This window comes from Aspergillus fischeri, genomic scaffold (genome assembly GCF_000149645.3).
Source record: "Aspergillus fischeri NRRL 181 1099437636259 genomic scaffold, whole genome shotgun sequence".
Lineage (NCBI taxonomy): Eukaryota > Fungi > Ascomycota > Eurotiomycetes > Eurotiales > Aspergillaceae > Aspergillus > Aspergillus fischeri.
In genome coordinates this window covers 278,451-292,324 of record NW_001509766.1, presented here as the reverse complement: position 1 = coordinate 292,324, position 13,874 = coordinate 278,451, and the positions used below count along the sequence as shown (strand labels likewise).

The 13,874-nt window shown below is 52.0% G+C and overlaps 3 protein-coding genes and 1 pseudogene across 3 annotated transcripts, besides 2 other annotated features; 3 read left to right on the top strand and 1 right to left on the bottom strand.

Annotated features, from left to right (window-relative positions):
- Positions 1-581: 581 nt before the first annotated feature.
- Positions 582-2,669, top strand: NFIA_112770 (terpene cyclase/mutase family protein; the record flags this gene model as incomplete). Its single annotated transcript, XM_001262648.1, has 1 exon — positions 582-2,669. The coding sequence occupies one exon, from the start codon at positions 582-584 to the stop codon at positions 2,667-2,669; it is 2,088 nt and encodes a 695-aa protein (XP_001262649.1).
- Positions 2,670-2,906: 237 nt separating this feature from the next.
- On the bottom strand, positions 2,907-6,992 carry NFIA_112760 (putative hydantoinase/oxoprolinase; the record flags this gene model as incomplete). The annotated part of the gene is made up of 1 exon (XM_001262647.1): positions 2,907-6,992. The coding sequence occupies one exon, from the start codon at positions 6,990-6,992 to the stop codon at positions 2,907-2,909; it is 4,086 nt and encodes a 1,361-aa protein (XP_001262648.1).
- Positions 6,993-7,643: 651 nt separating this feature from the next.
- NFIA_112750 lies at positions 7,644-9,201 on the top strand (annotated as a pseudogene).
- A 1,588-nt stretch (positions 9,202-10,789) lies between these two features.
- On the top strand, positions 10,790-12,873 carry NFIA_112740 (uncharacterized protein; the record flags this gene model as incomplete). Its single annotated transcript, XM_001262646.1, has 5 exons — positions 10,790-10,970; positions 11,200-11,681; positions 11,730-11,819; positions 11,875-12,472; positions 12,548-12,873. 5 exons carry the CDS (start codon positions 10,790-10,792, stop codon positions 12,871-12,873), a joined length of 1,677 nt encoding a protein of 558 aa, XP_001262647.1.
- A 40-nt stretch (positions 12,874-12,913) lies between these two features.
- Positions 12,914-12,942: a microsatellite.
- Positions 12,915-12,942: a microsatellite.
- Positions 12,943-13,874: the final 932 nt, after the last annotated feature.

The following is a 13,874-nucleotide window of genomic DNA, read 5'->3' as shown; positions in this document are numbered from 1 at the left end:
CACTGTCCCACTGCCCTAGAAGGATGTGACCCATCTGTTGGTTCCGCGGATGACTTACCCGGATACTTCCACCCGGCCAGTCAAGAGAATGGATGACGATGTATAGAAAGAGATCCGCCAGCCCTATATCTTCACCTCTGTAAATGTAGGACTTGGTGGCTGAACTACTTGCAACCTTTGAGCGCACTGGTAGCAACCTCCACGTAAAGAGAGTTTGCGTCTCTCATCATTACCGCTACAATTGAAGCAATTCAGCATGGATCTTGCAAGTATACTCTATGCGTGGACCCTGACTGAGACGGATGACGAGTAGACAAGTTCTCCAGCATCCAGAAAAGCCATAGTACCATCTGTAACCACCAGGTCCAAGTGCGCGATACTAACAGAGCTTAAGGCTATTAACTTTCCGCTCCCTTGCCGGATTCGTTAGGTCCACAGTTATGGAGCACCGCAAGAAGTCGCTATGAGTCAGCTGTTACCGCGCAAGTAGCATATGTAGTAAACCATCCCGTCTCAGCATAGAACTCGGACTGCCGTCAACTTGGTCAATTATATCCCTCTATACCAATTAATCTTCCGCGATGTTGCAGACAGAGGCCATCACAACAGAAGGGCTACGATTTCGGAGCCTGGCTCCCGATGATCCCTTGCTCCCCAGAGTCAAGCAAGCGCTCAAGCTCTCAGGCCAGCACAGCAGAGAAGAGATGCACTCGGACGGACACTGGTGCGGCGAAGTGAAAACAAACGCAACGACCAGCGCAGAGCATGTCCTGCTCTGCCAGGCGCTAGACATTAACCTCGACGCGGACCGAGAAGCATTCATCTCCTGGTTTCGTTGCACACAGGGTGCAGACGGGGGTTGGAGTACCGCTCCAGACCAGGCGGGGGATATCTCAGTGACAGTAGAGGCGTATCTGGCCTTGAAGATCCTGGGACTCTCGGAGGATGATGCGGCAATGCGCAGTGCACGAGACTTTGCTATTGCAGCTGGTGGTGTTGCAAGGGTCCGCATCTTTACCCGCATATACCTCGCCATGTTCGGCTTATTTCCTTGGGCTGCTGTACCAGAATTACCGCCCGAGTTGATTCTGCTGCCTTCAAGGGTACCGGTCAGTATATATCACTGGTCAGCTTGGGCGCGGGCCACTGTGGTGCCCCTTCTGATTATCTCACACCATCGCCCAATTTATGCTCTTCCAGGTGGAAAGGCAACCTGCAGCGATTACTTGGACGAGCTGTGGTGCGACCCGAGGAATAAAATGGTACCATACAATCACGACAAACCGACGGCGTGGAGATCCGACCCGTTTGCGTTGATCTTCACCTTGGCTGACTCGATCCTGCACCGCCTGGACGGGTTGCGATCCTTCAATCCCCTTCGCCGCTTTGCTCTTCGGAAGTGCGTCGACTGGATTCTGGAGCATCAGGAGGATATGGGAGACATCGGAGACATTATGCCGCCGCTGCACGGAGCTATGCTTGCCCTGAGACTTGAAGGCTATCCGCTGCATTCAGACCCAATCCACCGGGGGCTGGAGGCCATTGAACGCTTCGCATACCGTGACCAACAGGGAAAACGAATCCAAACCACTGTCTCCGCGTTCTGGGACACCAGCTTAATGCTTGTTGCCCTCGGCGACGCAGGCATGGCCTCCAGCCCCTGGCTCACAAGGTCGTTGGGCTGGCTACAGCAACATCAGAGATTAGGCAACTATGGAGACTGGAAGGTAAACAACCCTGGACTAAAGGCGGGCGGGTTCAGTTTCGGGTATTTCAACACCTGGTACCCTGATGTGGACGATACAGCATCCGCAGTTCTGGCAATAATTCGGCAAGACGAGCGGCTGGTCTGCTCTGCCTCCGTTTTGGATGCGCTAAATTGGCTTCTGGGAATGCAGAATACGGACGGGGGCTGGGGTGCCTTTGATCGGGATAATAATAAACTTTTTCTGAACAAGATTCCGTTCAGTGATATGGAGGCATTTTGCGATCCCTCCACTCCGGATGTGACCGGCCACGTCCTGGAGGCTTTTGGCATTTTTCTTGCAGTCAGTGCACGGCAGCAGTCCCCGACTAAAGCAGACGTCCTCACTGATCGCATCGTGTCGGCCTCTCGAAGAGCGATATGCTATTTGTCAGACACGCATGTATCATCTGGAGGCTGGTACGGGCGATGGGGCTGCAACTACATTTACGGAACCAGTGCAGTCCTCTGCGCATTGGCGTACTTCGGTTCGAAGAGCGACACGTTGTCAGGAGTCAGGAGTGTGAAAGATGCAGTCAACCAAGCAATCCGATGGCTGGAGACTGTTCAAAACCAAGACGGTGGCTGGGGAGAGACCGTCAATTCTTATAAAGACCCTTCGCGAGCTGGGTCTGGCCCATCAACGGCGTCACAGACAGCCTGGGCCATTATGGCTCTTCTGCCATACTTACCACCGTCCACGGAGGTGATCCAACGGGGAGTGGAGTATCTTTTGCGGACGCAAACGAAGACTGCTTCTCAGGGAGCTACATGGCACGAGAAAGCATATACCGGCACTGGATTCCCGAAGTATTTCTACATGGGATACTCATTCTACTGCCATTACTTTCCCATGATGGCCCTCGGCCGGTATGCTTATCCATGTCCCGAGTGGCACGAGAATTGGCGGCCGAAGAAAGAGTAATTGATCTAGCTATAGCTTAGCACCTGTCGTTTTGCCATCTAGAGTCTTTCTCAAAAGTCTCTAGATCAAGTAAATTTAATCAAGGGGGATCCCACTGCTTTCAACATGACACTACGAACTCAATAATGCTGACTAGACCATCCTGAACATTTTATATTCGTTTAAGCCTCACTACTATGATCACTCTCATCGAGTAATATGAGCTAGTATTCTTGTATCATTGGCAATGAAGCCGATCTACGACTGCAATGCCCACCCCTTAGCCTTTCTCATCCGCGCATACCACTCCTTGACGTACGGAAGCAACATATGCGGCCCATAAGGATCCAACTCCCATTGCGGACTCGGGGCAGGAAGCCCAGTCTCCTTCAGGCAAGACGCGGTCAATTCCTCAAGGGTGCCACCTCGATCATACTGCTGGGCCTTGCCCACAGCATCCCGAGCAGCCATCACCCTCTTCCTCAGAGCTTCGGTCTCGGCCTCGCGCACGCTCAGGTTCTCTGGATCCACAACCACACCGTAGTTCTCGTAGGCTCCCTGGATGGTCACCAGCCGGCGACGCACTTCCAGTGACACTTTCTCCGCGGGCCGACTCATTGGATCGCCGAGTCCGCCACCTCCCCATGTCACCCACTCGAGGAGGTCATCAGGATCAACGCGGATATGGTCGCACTTTGAAGGCAGGACTTCTACCGGCGGCTTTTCCTTCGACTTGGAGTACCTATACAGAACCTTCCGGGACCGAGAACCGGGCTTGCCGCCCCGGATCCCCCACGGCTTCGTGAACCACCGGTCGTCGTGCAGACTGAACTCCCCGCGACACAGGAAGCGGTAGAGTGTGCGCTGGGCATTGCCCCCGCGGTAGAACCCCGGCCCACCGCTGTCCGGCACGCTCTCGTTCGCTTCGATGCGGAGCGGGTAGTTCAGTTCGATGATCTCTGTGGGGATCGATTTGATTGCCGGGAACAGACAGTGGCAGTCGAGGCCGTCGCCGGCGTTGCGGGCGGGCACGCCGCCAAAGCCAATTTGATACAGCTGATACCACTCGCCGTCGGGCTTGTATCCCGAGTAGAAGAAGTGGGGGGAGTCGCTGAAGCCCGCGGCGGCGGCATAGATTGTGTTCCTCTGCCCGATGAGCGCCTGCATGACGTCCATTGTTCTGCCTAGCAGATGCGTACGACAGGATATCGGCGCTGGTCGGACTGGTCTCAGGACGCTGCCCTCGGGGATATAGATGTCGATGAGGTCGTGGAAGCCGTCGTTGATCACAGTGCCGGGTGCTGCCGCGGCGATCATGTAGTAGCCGATGAACATCTTGAACATGGTTTCGGAGAGATAGAAGTTGATGCTGTGCTCGCTCTGGGGGGAGCTCCCGCTCCAGTCAAACAGCAGCCTGTTCCGGCCGACTTTCTTCATCGTACAGGTCAAGGCCCAAGGACCGATGCCGTGGCCGTCGTCGTCGACGAAATCGGTAAACGTGCATGGCTTGTCGGAGAAGTCGGTCTCGATGATCTGCGCCATTGCGGTGCGGTTACGCATGAGGAGCTCCGAGCATGCTGCGAGATAGACCTCACATCCAAACCGCAGGACCAGCTCATTGACACGGCTGGCGGCCGTTCGGCATGCGGTGATGATCGCAAACAAGTCGGCTCTGTACCAGTCCGGCTGGCGGGAGTTACGACAGAGCAGCTCGACCAGATCGGTGTTCATAACCCCTTTGTTGTAGAGTTTGATGCAGGGGATCTGGACTCCGTCGTCAAAGATGGAGGACGCGTTGATCGACATACTGCCAGGCACCATTCCTCCGACATCAGTCAAGTGCCCAAACTGCGATGCCCACCCGATCAGTCGGTGTTCATAGAAGATGGGCAACAGGACGATCACGTCGTTCAAGTGTGTCACCGCGCCTTCAATCATGTACGTGTCGTTGGTGATGAACACATCGCCTTCCTCGATCGTGCCTTTCCAGACGCCCAGGAACTGGGTGATGAAACTGCCAAACTGGCCCACAAGCATCTTGCCATCGGCAGTGGTGATGACATTGAATTCATCCTGTTGCTCCCGAATCGCAGGCGACATGCTACAACGCAGCATGAGAGTGTCCATTTCACTGCGAATGGAGGCCAAGGCAGACGCGACCAGCGTCGGGATTAGGGGTGTCGATTGGACCGTCTCCAGAGCGGCTTCTGCGGTTTGGTCTTTTGGCTGCTTTGTTGAGAGGTCATGTATTGGGCGTATAAGAATGTTTCCGATCGAATCAATTTCGCCATAACATCCGGGAAGGACCAGGGTGTTGCTGTCCATTTCGGTGATGATGCAGGGGCCATCTACCCGTAGGCCCTGGCAGCTTAGTTTTTCCCGATCCCACAGTGTAGCCTCCATCGGTTCACCTTCTATGACGATCTGCTTCTTCGAGATCATTGCATCGGCCGGTGGCGCAGTCGATTTGGCCTTGCTGAGCTGGGGTAGCTCGATGATGGGCGAGGCGTCGACGGCAACGACCTCGAGACGCATCAGCTCCAGCTCATAGCTGGGAAGACAGTACTTGAACTGTTGGTCATGGAGTTGGTCGAATTTGGCTTGCAGGAGCTCTCGCCATGGCTTGTCCTCCAACAGTAGCTCATCCGCCTGCAGATCGACTGTCAAATTCAATGCCTGGCCTCGATACCTCAGATCCACATGATAGCCAATGTTCAGCTGCATCGGACGGTTTGCATTGGACCTTTGCATGACTGCCCGACTGGTCTCTTCGAGCTCATCAAACTGACTCTTCACTTCCTGTGCTGTCGTAGCAGAGAGTAACCGGATGAACGCAGACGACTGAGAGTGGCTCAGCCGAGTAGTCGCATCGCCCAGAGCGCACAGAGTGCCTGGAGAGGGAGGAATAATGACGGGCCAAGCGCCGAGGAGCTTGCCCACGGCATTAGCATGAAGGGGTCCTGCACCGCCAAAAGCGACAAGAGCAAAATCCTTGGGATCATAGCCCTGTTCGACCGAGACGAGACGCAGGGCTCCATACATGGTCTCGTTCACCAGGTTGATAATGTCCTCCGCGGTCTGCGTGACCGACAGCTTCATCTGCTGAGCGATGGCCCCAACTGCGGCCGTTGCTGCCTCAATGTCCAGAGTAAAATCGCCTCCCAAGAGGGTCTCAGGGAGATATCCCAGCACAAGGTTGGCGTCCGTGACGGTGGCTTCGGTCCCTCCCTTGCGGTAGCATGCGGGTCCTGGGCTGGCCCCTGCGCTCTCCGGACCGACTCTCATGGTTTCAGTGATGCTCATGTATTTTGCAATGGAACCGCCTCCTGCTCCCACCGTCCGAATATCCACAGCGGGCGACCGGACGGTGAGTTGGCCGACCACCGTCTCGCGACGAAGCTGCGGCTTCCCTTGGTTGATCAGGGCGCAATCCGTCGACGTTCCGCCCATGTCAAAGGTGATCAGGTTCTTGTATGGCGTGTTGCGCGTGACGACGTCTGCCACCCCTTGGACTCCCCCAGCAGGACCGGACATCAGAATATTGACGGGCGTCTGTCCCGCCAGCTCCAAGCTCGTCAGACCGCCGTCCGACTTGAGGATGCGGATCGTATCGCCATCCTCCGCCAGTAAATCTTGCAGATTACTGAGATAACTCTGAACAACCGGTTTGACCAGCGCATTGGTGCAGGTGGTGACTGTTCGCTCGTACTCGCCTACCTCTCTGAGAACGTCGCTCGAGCAGATTACCGTGAGATCAGACCCGAGCTCCTCGCGCACGACCTTAGCCACCAAAGCCTCATGGTCGCTATTGCAGTGCGAATTCAGCAACGAGATCGCCACAGCCTCGGGCCCTTCCTTCATCCATGCCTTCAGATCCTCCCGCAGCGCATCCGTATCCACCGCGACGACTGTCTTTCCATCCACCGACATTCGCTCCCGACACTGTATCACCCGCTCGAGAGGCACGATCGGCTCCGGAGGAGTATAGTGCAGCCAGGCCCCCAGACCACCAGGGATCTGGGACCGGCGCACCGCCAAAATGTCCTTGTGACCTGCCGTGACGATCAGACCGGTACGCGCGCCTTTGCCTTCGAGAACAGCGTTGGTGGCCGTGGTGGTGCCATGGTGGATGAACTGGAACTTGCCGTCCCAGGAGTAGCGTTCTTTGAGAATTTGATGAACCTTCTGGATTCCATTCTTGACTCCGATGCTTTGGTCTTCGACAGTGGTTGGAACCTTGGCTCTTGCAATCTGGCCGTCGGGCGTGAAAGCGTAGACGTCGGTGAAGGTGCCGCCGACGTCTACTCCAAGTCGGCAATCGTCTTGGTGGGCGCTATGTGGCATGATCATTGAGAGGACTTGTATAAAAAGAAAGCAACTGCGACCACTTTATAAGGGGTTTTGTTCATACAGAACGGAGCAATATGTTTCAATCGCAAGTCGACCACAGGAGATCAGATTGAAGACCGCTCTTCCACAGAACATGTTACGGTCAAGAAAACAAGCACTACTTTAACTTAAATGGAGCCTGAAATATATCCCAGGTGTGTCGGGATCGTCCAACCAGGCAGCTAATGAACATACTAAGGGTTTAGTCGGTGCAACATCCGAGACAGTGCTTGTGCCGTTGGATTTTACTGGCCAGTGCCCCTCATATCTCGTTAGCTACATATTCCCAGAGCACATCCTGGCCTAACTCCAAATCCTGAGCCGAGGGGATTACCCAGTTCATCATCCTGCATATGCTTTCCTGTGGGTCGAGAGTTAATCCACACTATGGCCAGTGCCAATTACTGGCTCTTTTGCTAATGAATGATGACATTCATTTACCGCTAAGTGGGTCATACTGGACAAGCCATCCGAAATCTTGAGGATGGGGCATTGGATAGACTGCGGATAATGTTTTTATACACAGCTTCTCGATTGTCTTCCGTAGCTTCCAAATGAAAGAAGAAAAGCCGGAGGAAACCAAAACGTTCTCTCATATCGCCATGTCTAGCGAGAAACAGGCAGAGGCCGGCCAATGGGGCATACGACCACCAACAAGCCAGTCCTCGTGCGTTGGTATTAGACGAAGAAGGGGAGATTCTCAAGAAGCGAGATTCTGGAGTCAACTTCCGCCACGTGGGTTGGCTCAATGCGACCGTGATGTTCACCAAAATCATCCTTGCAACAGGCGTGCTCTCGCTGCCGTCGGCGCTGTATGCGCTGGGAGCCGTCGGGGGGTCGATCAGCATTGTGGCCTGGGGATGCTTCAACACGTACTGTTTTGTCATCCCGGGCAACTTTCGCATGCGACGCCCTCGCTGCCATTCGATTGCCGACATGGCCTACGTTGCTGGTGGCACTGCTGCCGAGGAGTCGACAGGTCTGTTGTTCATTATTGCCTATGTCCTGGTGACGGGCAGTGACATTATCGGAGTGTCCACGGCGCTAAATGCTCTCTCGCACAACGCAGCGTGCACCGTCTGGTGGTCATTCCTAGCCGCGGTGGTGATCATCGCAACCGCATCCGTACGCAAACTGGAGCACGTCGGTTGGCTGACCTAGGTGGGATTCCCGTCCATCTACATCGCTGTCCTCATTGTTCTGATCGGGGTGACCACACGAGACAGACCGGTAGCTGCACCGCAAGAGCGGCTGTACGACCTAGGATTTGTCGCCATCAATAACCCGGGTTTTGCAGCCGGCATGGTCGCTTCCTGTACCATCTTTGTCTCCTTGGCCGGTACCAGTGCGTTCCTCCCGGTCATCTCAGAGATGAGGAACCCGAAAGACTACAAGAAGCCACTGTATCTGTATGGCCCTGGTGACCGCAAGGGCGGTTTGTCCTTCCCATCATAAACAAATAGTGGATGGATAGGCAGCGCTAGGAACTTCAATAGTCTGTAGAACAGAGTCCGCAGCTCTGGATTTCGTGCAACTACCCAGGAATCCCCATGAGACAGACTGACATTGCCTTTAGCCTGGTCGTCTATCGCTGGTGTGGGAAGTGGGTAACGAGTCCTTCGCTCGGGGTACGTATCACTTTCTTTTACCTGAGCAGTCGATAACAGACACCATGTAGAGCGCTGGGCAAACGATCAAGATGGTGTCTTGCGGTGTTGCCTTGATGGGACTGATCTTGAGCGGCACCATTTATCTGCAAGTAAGTGTTCCCAAGATGCCTTCCCGCGCAAGGCCGTCGTAGCTCAACTGGACTCAGGTCGCGGCCAAGTACGTCTTCGTCCGGATAATGGAGAATTCGCGCCATTTGTAGGCCAACACCGTCGCGCATTGGGGCCGCCTGGTTCGCCAGTACGATCATCCTCGGTGCGCTGGCATTCATTCTAGCGGAGGCGATCCCAATCTTTAATTATCTGTTGCGCTCGTGGGATTGGTGTGCTTCGCCCCTCTAGCCATGAGCCTTCCCGAGTGGTTATGGTTGTACGATCATGGCCACTATAGAAATGGGGTGGTTGTCCAGAGGGTCGTATACCTGCTGCATTGCAGTCTGGTGATACTGGGGCTCCTCTTCCTAGTTGGAGCGACGTACAGCGTTATCGTCCAAATCAATTTGAGAGTACCTTGAAATAAAGAGAATAGAGTTCTATTTCCGTACCTTCTGTTGTTATATAATTATCTAGCTACTCTGGCATGGTCTGGTTGCGAGCACCCTAAGTAGTGACCTGATCCCTATGGATATAGACCAGCGTAATTAGTGCTTACTGATCCTCCGCGAGCTCTTCCACCATTATCACTGTAATATGAATTGGTAGGTGTCAGCCTATATAGCTATATTCAGGCATCCTTATAGCACAGAATTACCCTCTGAGTTTAGTATAATAATTCCACCCTTCTTATAAGGAGATATTAAACTTAGCATTTCCTATGATAATACTCCACCTAATATACACCTAGATGAAGTTTATAATGAAGTACTCCTGAGTTAAGCTTACCTCTACTAGTTAGCTCTAAAATTAGGCTAGGCATCCTTATATGCAGTGGCCCTCTAGTATTTAACTATTATATTAGTATGCTTTACTTATTCTAAAGAGTGTATCTATAGTACTATAGAGCTGCTATATTTTATATTTAATAGAGATACTAAAAATATAGACAGCTTACATTACTTACTTTAAGTATATATATCATGGAATTTGTCTACTGTATAGCCAGACTATAGCTTCCATTGATTTCTGGAAGGATGGACAGGTTAACTGTCCTAATATAAGATTTGATTACAGGCTAAATATGGATTAGTGAAAAGTATGGTAATTATCCCTATCGGGCATTTAGTAGTCTTGCTCTCAAAAGATATTATAGTGGTTAGACTCCTCTTTGTTCTTTTGTATATGATTGTCGGGAGTCCATGAAGCTGTGTAATCTATGTACAGTAATGGCCGAAGAACACATGGATTTGGGCAGTAATATACTGAGATAGAAGGAGACTATTCAGTGACGGCAGACTTAATTCCTTGTCAGCGGGAAGTGGTCGTCTCAGCCAGAAAGCTCTTTTCACTATAGCAGTGTAATTTAGCATCCCTTCACCCCTTCAATCGCAGTACTGAGTAAGGTCCGGTTGGCAATCACAGGTAATTGAAACTACAAAATTAAGAAATTTCCCCGGTTGACTGGACCACAGGACCTTTTCCACGCGCCCGTCACTTATTATTGACAAGGGTTATTGGAGCACATCTGACCCGCAATACGTGGCGACTCGCCAACCACTCGCCGATTCTCTCATTGACCAGTCGCCTTATGGGACGGTACTAAAGTATCAGCTTATATAAATCGAGGTCCCAGCAGGTTATTGAGATGGTTCGAATCCCTTCCTTATGTGGCCCGGACCAGGTTTGCAACCTGCAGAGTATTACCTATGACATTCTTAGCTTCCCTCAAACTCCCCAGGCTTCGCCTCGTACGATACGATGCGGACAGCCATCGCCGTGAACCGGACGAAACTGACTCCCTAGAAGTCGCAATTATCAGAGCTGGTTCTGAGAGGCTTTTCTCGACAACAAAAAGATTCTCCAGGCGCGAGCGCGAGTCCTTCCCGCAGTTCTTTGAGGGCTGTTTACGTCCTGCTGATGTTGGAAGCACTGAATATAGGCCTCGTCCATTACCGATTCTCGTGTACGGATTCTTTCACGAGTTGTTATATGATTGCCTTGTCGGGGTTGCTGACGTTCTCATTACACAGCATTGTGCAGGGGTGGGTTGCAGATTTCCGCGAAGAGTTTCTGAAATCGTTCCCCAATTTTCCAGGAGCATCCCTGGATCTTCTCGAGGCTACCAATCGTGAGGCACAGAGCACGCTGCCTACGCTCGATGAGATGAAGAGTATGTTACCTCATTAACCCTTCCGCAGTGTGTGAATAATAGCCCCCAACTGATCGGATGTCAGATTTTAACTTTAGTGCCGAGCACGTCAGTGTTTACGACGGAGGGGCATTTGTAGACGAAGTGAAGCAACTATTCTTGGGGGATAGAGCGTGTCTCCGTATCCCTATAGGTCAGAGGTGCTTGCAACATACTCGTCTTTGTTTTCATGCTAACATGGCTGATTCAGCCGCACAAAGCCTGAGCGTCAACGGGCAGACAGTGACAATAATCGTTGGGAATCCATTGATTCCAGACCTCATCAATGTTCTTGAGCGACATTATACAGAAAATTCATGGGCGCGTTGGCAGCGGCTTGAGAGGAATATACTCTGGATTGTCCCCGACTTATTATACCTCTTCACCAACTGGAATGCCGTCATCGTCGCCATGAAAGCACATCTTTATAGCGCGGAGTCCAGCGGAATGGAAGGCATATTACCCGTTACGATACAGACTCGCTTTTTACACCAACAAATGCAGACGGCCATCGAGATTCGCGAAGTTCTAAGGATTCACCAGGCGATAGCTAATCATGTAATCAAACTTAACTCGATCGGACCAGCCGACAAAGATCTTGATGATCGGCTCGAGTTAATAAAGGGTCAGATGGATCACAATGCTTCGACGATTGATACTGTGAAAGAGCAGCTACAAAACCTCATCCAGCTCGTAAGAGGCCCCCTTGTTTCCTGCAATCAGAATTCTAATAAGTATTAGGCTTTCAATCTAGAAGCTGTCTCGCAAGGGCAGTCTGTAGCTCGCCTCAGCGCTCTGGCTTTCATTTTCATCCCACTCTCGTATGTTGCAGTAAGTGCACATTGTACTAGAGTCTCTGATGAGCTTGCACTTACAGCTTTCGTAGAGTGTCTTTGCTATACCTGGCCTTGCGATTGACGCACTCTGGTATCCGGCATCGGCAGTCCCTCTGCTCGTGTTCACCATCATCGTCGCTGCAATTATTGGAAAATTTGTCAACTTCTGGGAGCGCCGAATGGGAGCGATATATGAGCTAGCTCCGAACCAACCTATCACGCTTGGAAAGATGTTCTCAGTTTTTCATAGAGACGTGGCGGATAAGGACATTGAAAAGGGGGGCAGTGAGACAACGTCCTTGTCTTCCTACGTGACCTACAGCTCAAGCAGCTCGGGAAGCTCCTCATCCAGTCGGCCGGCGCCTCACTTACCCGATCGAGCATCATCTCCACCTTTGCCTTACCGAGTGGCTTCTCCGGCGTCCCCTCCATATCCGCCGGAACAATCTCTACCTGGTCGCACATCAGGTCCGCCTACGCTCATATCGGCGGTACCATCACCGCCTAGGAGGTCGGTTAGGTTTGAAGTGGAGGCCTACGAGACGGCCTCCCTTGCAAGTGCCGAAAGTCATGAAGGCACTGAAGGCAGAGGAAGTGACAAGGCGTCCGAAGATGGCAGAATCTGGGAACAGGACGCTGAACGAAAACGTGAGCGCGATGAGATACTGGAGACCGTTGAGATAGTTAGAGCTGTACTCGCATCGAGAGACACAACTTACTCAGGTCCGAAAAGGATGCAGCCTGGCGCTCGACGATTTACGGTAGGAACGTCCTCGGCCGGGAAGGTAGAAGAGGATGAAGCCATACATAGCCCTGGACAAGCTACTAGCCTTCTTAACGAGCCGCTGGAAGAGAGCGATATACTTCCTTCCGACGAAGTTCCCGACCTCGACACCACTGCATCCTCTAAGCCTTTCATAGTCCGCTCGGATGCTGGTGTTGCCAGGGCTTCCAGGACTACGGCTAGTAGGGCTGATGGGACCAGAACTTCAAGGACATTACAAGTCAGGAGGAACAAAAGATGGAGAGTGGAACGCAAAGCAGAGTGAATCACAAGTAGCAACCTTGCGCAGCTATAGATGTTACCTGTTTTTTTTTTTTTTTTTTTTTTTTTTTTTGTCGTCATTTGAAATGCATCTAACAAGCTAAAGAACTTATGTCAAATCTGGGGCCTCCCTCATGCAGTCAAGCCCAGAAGTGTCAAGTCACTTCCTAAATCGTACCCCCTCAGTTGTGGACAGAAAATATACCTAAAGTTTGGCTCTCCATCAGTGACGCCCTGTAACTCAAGATAGCCTCAGAAGACGTCTCCCGTATCAGTTCTTACGCGACTCAGGCAGAGAATCAGCTTCCGCAACAGAGGCCAAGAATGTTACCAGTCAACCACTATCAAGCGCAGTCAGTGCACTGGCACAGATGCTATTATTAGTATTATTGGCGCTGCAGGCTGCTGATAGCACCGCGCCTAGCCTTGTTAGACATGATAAACGCGGCCATTGGTCCCTGGTATAAACTAGCACGATCCGGCGGTAGACTTCCGGGGATCTTGCGCCATTTAAGCTGGCCATAGGAGGATTTGTATGGAAGGAGCCCTGGAGACCTTGAGGGGTTTACTATTCGCAGACAAGTTTAGCTCGCCAAGGAACTTACCAGGTGACCTCACGCCACAGTTCTAGCTCTGACCATTCTGCAGTATCAGCGCTGTATCCTTACTGAACTTGCTGAGGGATTAACGAGAAGGTAATATGATGGTCCAGCTTGGCAAGATATTGGGTGGAAGAGGCCTGCTGATCAAACATTAACAATACTTGCTCAAAGACAAGGGTGGGGTCACGTGAGCTGTACATGGCTAGTTATGCTTAGCAGGCATCCTGTGAATGACTGCAGTGGTTGTAAACACTCTGTCAGATATAGGAGTCATATGTCTGTTGAAGACAAAAAATTCATAAGTGTTCGACCTTGTTTACCCACCATATCCATCAATATACGCTCTTAAATGCCATTAATGATCAATGATCACCCACCCATCACTTTGTCTTCAGGGCCCTAC